This window comes from Engystomops pustulosus, chromosome 10, assembly GCF_040894005.1.
Source record: "Engystomops pustulosus chromosome 10, aEngPut4.maternal, whole genome shotgun sequence".
NCBI classification, from domain to species: domain Eukaryota; kingdom Metazoa; phylum Chordata; class Amphibia; order Anura; family Leptodactylidae; genus Engystomops; species Engystomops pustulosus.
Genome location: NC_092420.1, coordinates 1930690 through 1939205, shown reverse-complemented (window position 1 = coordinate 1939205; position 8516 = coordinate 1930690). Strand labels below are relative to the sequence as shown.

At 54.2% G+C, this 8516-nt stretch overlaps 1 protein-coding gene across 1 annotated transcript; it reads left to right on the top strand.

The window, feature by feature from the left end:
- Positions 1-255: 255 nt before the first annotated feature.
- LOC140104166 (caveolin-3-like) lies at positions 256-2015 on the top strand. The gene is made up of 2 exons (XM_072127571.1): positions 256-503; positions 1464-2015. Exons 1-2 carry the CDS (start codon positions 417-419, stop codon positions 1800-1802), a joined length of 426 nt encoding a protein of 141 aa, XP_071983672.1. The 5' UTR covers positions 256-416; the 3' UTR covers positions 1803-2015.
- The last annotated feature ends 6501 nt before the right edge of the window (positions 2016-8516 follow it).

Here is an 8516-nt window from a genome sequence, read left to right as displayed (position 1 = left end):
AATCCCATTGTGTATGATACTGTCTTCTGTGTATCTAATCCCATCCTGTGTGATACTGACTGCTGAGCTGTGTATCTAATCCCATCCTGTGTGATACTGTCTGCTGAGCTGTGTATCTAATCCCATCGTGTATGATACTGTCTTCTGTGTATCTAATCCCATCCTGTGTGATACTGCCTGATGAGCTGTGTATCTAATCCCATTGTGTTGCTCCCTGACCCTTGACCCCCATCCTCGGTGACTGTCAGACAATGGTCTCCATAACACCTGGGCTCAGGTATGGGGTAACCATGGAGGGGCGGCTGCTGTTTGATGCTGAGCCCCATGGTAACCCCGCAGCAGCCGCAGCTATATAAGATCAGCGCAGATGGAGGACGCAGAGACGGATCTGACCTCTGACAACTCTTCCTGTCACCATGGCCGAGCCCAAGTCCATCCCCAGCGAGCCCATGCCCCTGGACATGGAGAACCGCGACCCCAACAACATGAACGAGCACGTGCGGGTGAGTGACCAGAGCCTCAGAGCTGAGGGTTTGTTACAATGTAATCCAAAGTAACAAAGGGTCGCGGCACTTCTTAAAAACCAATATATTCCTTATTTCTTCATTGTAAAATTGCAGGGGACATGGCAGAGGCTTTTCCGACGCGTTTCGAGCGATAGGTGCTCTTAGTCATGGCAGCAGCCAATCCCTGTATCGGGGGCGTGTGCTGCTGAAACGCTGATTGGCCGGAAGGGAAAACGCCCAACATAGCTCATCTCCGTATACAACAGACTCTAATATCAAACCGCATGGGGCTCATTTACTAAGGCTCCAAATCACGTTTTTCCGCCGGGTTTTCAAAATTTTACCGTTTTGTGCCGAATTGCTCCAGGGTTTTTGGCGCACGCGATCGGATTTTAGCGCATCGACGCAGCCTTGCATGCAACGAAAAACGGGGGCCCGACGGATTCGGAAAGATTGCGATATTTAAATAAAATGTGTCCCTTGAGATGCACTTACCTGCACCAGGAATAGGATGGTGAACTCCGGCGGACCTCGGCGCAGCAGCGACACCTGGTGGACATCGAGCGCACGACCTTAGTGAATCGCCGGAAGACCCGAATCCTCGACGGAGAACGCACCGCTGGATCGCAACAGGTCCGGGTAAGTAACTGTGCCCCAATGCTTCTATTTCATTTTACCTTTTACTGATACATTGTAACAAACACCCCTGCTTCTGTATAGACTGATTACCTCTCACAGCTGAGGGTTTGTTACAATTGTATCCAGTGTATACAGAACAGCAGGAAATCTGGGGCTGCTGCTGGGGTTGGATCATTGTCTGCTCTGATACATTGTAACAAAACAGTATTGTTACTATTGACTACCAGCAAGCAGAGCTTGTGGTGAGGCCTCTAGGGGGCGCTCTGGTCAGTCCGGGATGTTATGGTAGTGATGATGGATCTTCTGTGTCTCCTCCAGGTCCTGTATGAAGACGCGTTTGGGGAGCCGGAGGGGTCTCACAGCATCCCGGGGGTGTGGGGGATGTCCTACAAGACGTTTGGGGGGGTGAAGCACTGCTGTTACATTGTGCTGTCGGTGCTGTGCGGGTGCCCGCTGGCCTTCTGCTGGGCGCTGGACTTCGCCTGCGTGCAGTGCTGCCACATCTGGTGCATCGGACCCTGTATAAAGATGTGGAACATGAACTTCTCCTGCCTCAAGCTGTTCTGGAGCAGCTGCGTCCACTGCATGTGTGACCCGTGCTTCGAGGCGTGCGGCCTGTGCTTCAGCTACATCCGGGTGCAGAACAAGAACGGATAACAGCCCGGCCAATCAGCAGCGCCACAGCTCCGAGCCCCGCCCAGGAGGAGCACAGCACCCGAGCCATACCTCCAAGCCCCACCCATGAGGAGCACAGCACCCGCCTCATACCTCCAAGCCCCACCCCTATTTAATCCATCCCATCCCCCGCGAGGTCGGAACCGCGGCTTCTGTAAATGTCTTGTACATGAATAAAGAGGATTTCACATCAGACTCGTATCTCATGCAGCGTCGCCCTCTTACATATATACATCTGTATACGGACACGTGCGCGGGGCCAGCACATTACTGCACTCATGCGCTCACATATACACACATACAGTATATACACATATAGAGCACATACAGTATATACACATATAGAGCACATACAGTATATACACCGTATAGACATATAGCATATATACAGTATATATACACCATACATTGTATAGACATACAGCATATATACAGTATATAACATATATGTGATGTATATAGATGTGCGTGTACTATGTGTAGTATAATATGTATATAACGCTGCACATCCTCCGGTCTTTACTGTCAGGCCAGAGGCCGGGCCCCCCTGACACTGTGGGCCCCATGCTAGCTGCTACCCCTGTAGTTGTGCCCCTGCCCCCATGACAAAACTATGCTGGACCTCAATATATAATATATACACCGTATCCCCTGCATGAATAATACTGATCCCCAATTACAGGAAATTTCTTTTCTGATTAATCCCCCAAAAGCAGCTTCATGAAACAAGAGTCTTTTCTCCACATTTTTGTCCTGTCCCATGGCTCCCACATCATCCCACCAGCAGGGGGCAGTGTCCTCCTATCACTGCTAGAGGTGACTGTCCTATACCATGACCCCACATCATCACACCAGCAGGGGGCAGTGTGTCCTCCTATCACTGCTAGGGGTGACTGTCCTATACCATGGCCCCCACATCATCACACCAGCAGGGGGCAGTGTGTCCTCCTATCACTGCTAGGGGTGACTGTCCTATACCATGGCCCCCACATCATCACACCAGCAGGGGGCCGTGTCCTCCTATCACTTCTAGGGGTGACTGCCCTATGCCATGGCTCCCACATCATCCCACCAGCAGGGGGCAGTGTGTCCTCCTATCACTACTAGGGGTGACTGTCCTATACCATGGCCCCCACATCATCACACCAGCAGGGGGCAGTGTCCTCCTATCACTTCTAGGGGTGTCTGTCCTATACCATGGCCCCCACATCATCACACCAGCAGGGGGCAGTGTGTCCTCCTATCACTGCTAGGGGTGACTGTCCTATACCATGGCCCCCACATCATCACACCAGCAGGGGCAGTGTTCTCCTATCACTGCTAGGGGTGACTGCCCTATGCCATGGCTCCCACATCATCCCACCAGCAGGGGGCAGTGTGTCCTCCTATCACTACTAGGGGTGACTGTCCTATACCATGGCCCCACATCATCACACCAGCAGGGGGCAGTGTCCTCCTATCACTACTAGGGGTGACTGTCCTATACCATGGCCCCCACATCATCACACCAGCAGGGGGCAGTGTCCTCCTATCATTGCTAGGGGTGAATGTCCTATACCAGTGATGGCGAACCTTTTAGAGACCGAGTGCCCAAACTACAAACAAAACCCACTTATTTACCCTGATGTGCCAATGTGCCATATTAAGCAGTAACTTATTGTTACCTGTTCTTCCACATCTTTTAATCGTATCATCCCCCTGAGGCCACCAATACAGGTGAACGAAGGAGGGCGAATTCAGACTCTCATTGTAGCTTCTCTCCAGGGTCTCTCTGTTTAGGAAGAATGGTGGGTCCAGCAGGAGGACCACAAAGATAATGCCCTTCTCACTTTTGAAGCAGTTCCAAACAGTCAATGAAGTGTTGCTGTAAAATAGTGCGGAGCGCAGCATCTCATAAGTTGCCTAGGACTGCAGGAAGATTTGGTGGATTTGGTCCTGTTTGGTGAACTCTGTCCTAGGCTGATGGCCTGAGTGCCCACAGAAAGGGCTCTGAGTGCCACCTCTGGCACCAGTGCCATAGGTTCGCCATCACTGTCCTATACCATGGCCCCACATCATCACACCAGCAGAGGGCAGTGTGTCCTCCTATCACTGCTAGGGGTGACTGTCCTATACCATGGCTCCCACATCATCACACCAGCAGGGGAGGTGTGTCCTCCTATCACTTCTAGGGGTGTCTGTCCTATCCCATGTCCCCACATCATCACACCAGCAGGGGGCAGTGTGTCCTCCTATCATTCCTAGGGGTGACTGTCCTATACCATGTCCCCACATCATCCCACCAGCAGGGGGCAGTGTGTCCTCCTATCACTCCTAGGGGTGACTGTCCTATACCACGGCCCCCACATCATCACACCAGCAGGGGGCAGTGTGTCCTCCTATCACTACTAGGGGTGACTGCCCTATACCATGGCCCCCATATCATAACATCAGCAGGGGGCAGTGTGTCCTCCTATCACTGCTAGGGGTGACTGTCCTATACCATGGCCCCCACATCATCTCACCAGCAGGGGGCAGTGTGTCCTCCTATCACTGCTAGGGGTGACTGTCCTATACCATGGCCCCCACATCATCACACCAGCAGGGGCAGTGTTCTCCTATCACTGCTAGGGGTGAATGCCCTATGCCATGGCTCCCACATCATCCCACCAGCAGGGGGCAGTGTGTCCTCCTATCACTAATAGGGGTGACTGTCCTATACCATGGCCCCACATCATCACACCAGCAGGGGGCAGTGTCCTCCTATCATTGCTAGGGGTGAATGTCCTATACCATGGCCCCACATCATCACACCAGCAGAGGGCAGTGTGTCCTCCTATCACTTCTAGGGGTGACTGTCCTATACCATGGCCCCCACATCATCACACCAGCAGGGGGCAGTGTGTCCTTCTATCCCTCCTAGGGGTGACTGTCCTATACCATGGCCCCACATCATCACACCAGCAGGGGGCAGTGTCCTCCTATCACTACTAGGGGTGACTGTCCTATACAATGGCCCCCACATAATCCCACCAGCAGAGGGCAGTGTGTCCTCCTATCACTTCTAGCGGTGACTGTCCTATACCATGGTCCCCACATCATCCCACCAGAAGGGGGCAGTGTCCTCCTATCACTGCTAGGGATGACTGTCCTATACCATTGCCCCCACATCATCCCACCAGCAGGGGGCAGTGTCCTCCTATCATTGCTAGGGGTGAATGTCCTATACCATGGCCCCACATCATCACACCAGCAGGGGGCAGTGTGTCCTCCTATCACTTCTAGGGGTGACTGTCCTATACCATGGCCCCCACATCATCACACCAGCAGGGGGCAGTGTGTCCTTCTATCCCTCCTAGGGGTGACTGTCCTATACCATGGCCCCACATCATCACACCAGCAGGGGGCAGTGTCCTCCTATCACTACTAGGGGTGACTGTCCTATACCATGCTCTCCACATCATCACACTAGCAGGGGGCAGTGTGTCCTCCTATCACTACTAGGGGTGACTGTCCTATACCATGTCCCCACATCATCCCACCGGCAGGGGCAGTGTGTCCTCCTATCACTGCTAGGGGTGACTGTCCTATACAATGGCCCCCACATAATCCCACCAGCAGGGGGCAGTGTGTCCTCCTATCACTTCTAGCGGTGACTGTCCTATACCATGGTCCCCACCAGAAGGGGGCAGTGTCCTCCTATCACTGCTAGGGATGACTGTCCTATACCATTGCCCCCACATCATCCCACCAGCAGGGGGCAGTGTCCTCCTATCACTGCTAGGGGTGACTGTCCTATACCATGGCCCCCACATCATCACACCAGCAGGGGGCAGTGTGTCCTTCTATCCTTCCTAGGGGTGACTGTCCTATACCATGGCCCCCACATCATCACACCAGCAGGGTGCAGTGTGTCCTCCTATCACTCCTAGGGGTGACTGTCCTATACCATGGCCCCACATCATCACACCAGCAGGGGGCAGTGTGTCCTCCTATCACTGCTAGGGGTGACTGTCCTATACCATGGCCCCACCATCATCACACCAGCAGGGGGCAGTGTGTCCTCCTATCACTTCTAGGGGTGACTGTCCAATCCCACAGCCCCCACATCATCCCACCAGCAGGGGGCAGTGTGTCCTCCTATCACTGCTAGGGGTGACTGTCCTACACCATGGCCCCCATATCATAACACCAGCAGGGGGCAGTGTGTCTTCATATCACTACTAGGGGTGACTGTCCTATACCATGGCCCCCACATCATCACACCAGCAGGGGGCAGTGTGTCCTCCTATCACTGCTAGGAGTGACTGTCCTATACCATTGCCCCCACATCATCACACCAGCAGGGGGCAGTGTGTCCTCCTATCACTAATAGGGGTGACTGTCCTATACCATGGCCCCACATCATCTCACCAGCAGGGGGTAGTGTGTCCTCCTATCACTGCTAGGGGTGACTGTCCTATGCCATTGCCCCCACATCATCACACCAGCAGGGGGCAGTGTGTCCTCCTATCACTCCTAGGGGTGACTGTCCTATCCCATGGCCCCCACATCATCACACCAGCAGGGGGCAGTGTGTCCTCCTATCACTGCATGGGGTGACTGTCCTATACCATGGCCCCCACATCATCACACCAGCAGGGGGCAGTGTGTCCTCCTATCACTTCTAGGGGTGACTGTCCTATACCATGGCCCCCACATCATCACACCAGCAGGGGGCAGTGTCCTCCTATCACTGCTAGGAGTGACTAACCTATACCACGGCCCCCACATCATCACACCAGTAGGGGGCAGTGTGTCCTACTATCACTACTAGGGGTTACTGTCCTATACCATGGCCCCCACATCATCACACCAGCAAGGGGCAGTGTGTCCTCCTATCACTACTAGGGGTGACTGTCCTATTCCATGGCCCCCCACATCATCACACCAGAAGGGGGCTGCGTGTCCTCCTATCACTGCTAGGGTTGACTGTCCTATAGCATGGCCCCCACATCATCACACCAGCAGGGGGCAGTGTGTCCTCCTATCACTGCTAGGGGTGACTGTCCTATACCATGGACCTACATCATCAAATCAGCAGGGGGCAGTGTGTCCTCCTATCACTTCTAGGGGTGACTGTCCTATACCATGGCCCCCACATCATCACACCAGCAAGGGGCAGTGTGTCCTCCTATCACTTCTAGGGGTGACTGTCCTATTCCATGGCCCCCCACATCATCACACCAGCAGGGGGCAGTGTGTCCTCCTATCACTGCTAGGGGTGACTGTCCTATACCATGGCTCCCACATCATCACACCAGCAGGGGAGGTGTGTCCTCCTATCACTTCTAGGGGTGTCTGTCCTATCCCATGTCCCCACATCATCACACCAGCAGGGGGCAGTGTGTCCTCCTATCATTCCTAGGGGTGACTGTCCTATACCATGTCCCCACATCATCCCACCAGCAGGGGGCAGTGTGTCCTCCTATCACTCCTAGGGGTGACTGTCCTATACCACGGCCCCCACATCATCACACCAGCAGGGGGCAGTGTGTCCTCCTATCACTACTAGGGGTGACTGCCCTATACCATGGCCCCCATATCATAACATCAGCAGGGGGCAGTGTGTCCTCCTATCACTGCTAGGGGTGACTGTCCTATACCATGGCCCCCACATCATCTCACCAGCAGGGGGCAGTGTGTCCTCCTATCACTGCTAGGGGTGACTGTCCTATACCATGGCCCCCACATCATCACACCAGCAGGGGCAGTGTTCTCCTATCACTGCTAGGGGTGACTGCCCTATGCCATGGCTCCCACATCATCCCACCAGCAGGGGGCAGTGTGTCCTCCTATCACTAATAGGGGTGACTGTCCTATACCATGGCCCCACATCATCACACCAGCAGGGGGCAGTGTCCTCCTATCATTGCTAGGGGTGAATGTCCTATACCATGGCCCCACATCATCACACCAGCAGAGGGCAGTGTGTCCTCCTATCACTTCTAGGGGTGACTGTCCTATACCATGGCCCCCACATCATCACACCAGCAGGGGGCAGTGTGTCCTTCTATCCCTCCTAGGGGTGACTGTCCTATACCATGGCCCCACATCATCACACCAGCAGGGGGCAGTGTCCTCCTATCACTACTAGGGGTGACTGTCCTATACCATGCTCTCCACATCATCACACTAGCAGGGGGCAGTGTGTCCTCCTATCACTACTAGGGGTGACTGTCCTATACCATGTCCCCACATCATCCCACCGGCAGGGGCAGTGTGTCCTCCTATCACTGCTAGGGGTGACTGTCCTATACAATGGCCCCCACATAATCCCACCAGCAGGGGGCAGTGTGTCCTCCTATCACTTCTAGCGGTGACTGTCCTATACCATGGTCCCCACATCATCCCACCAGAAGGGGGCAGTGTCCTCCTATCACTGCTAGGGATGACTGTCCTATACCATTGCCCCCACATCATCCCACCAGCAGGGGGCAGTGTCCTCCTATCACTGCTAGGGGTGACTGTCCTATACCATGGCCCCCACATCATCACACCAGCAGGGGGCAGTGTGTCCTTCTATCCTTCCTAGGGGTGACTGTCCTATACCATGGCCCCCACATCATCACACCAGCAGGGTGCAGTGTGTCCTCCTATCACTCCTAGGGGTGACTGTCCTATACCATGGCCCCACATCATCACACCAGCAGGGGGCAGTGTGTCCTCCTATCACTG

Excerpts from the sequence above, each read along its gene's own strand:
- LOC140104166 (XM_072127571.1), top strand. The coding sequence starts at position 417 with ATGGCCGAGCCCAAGTCCATCCCCAGCGAGCCCATGCCCCTGGACATG. Across the intron at positions 504-1,463 it reads ACATGAACGAGCACGTGCGG|GTCCTGTATGAAGACGCGTT; the intron begins GTGAGTGACCAG and ends TGTCTCCTCCAG.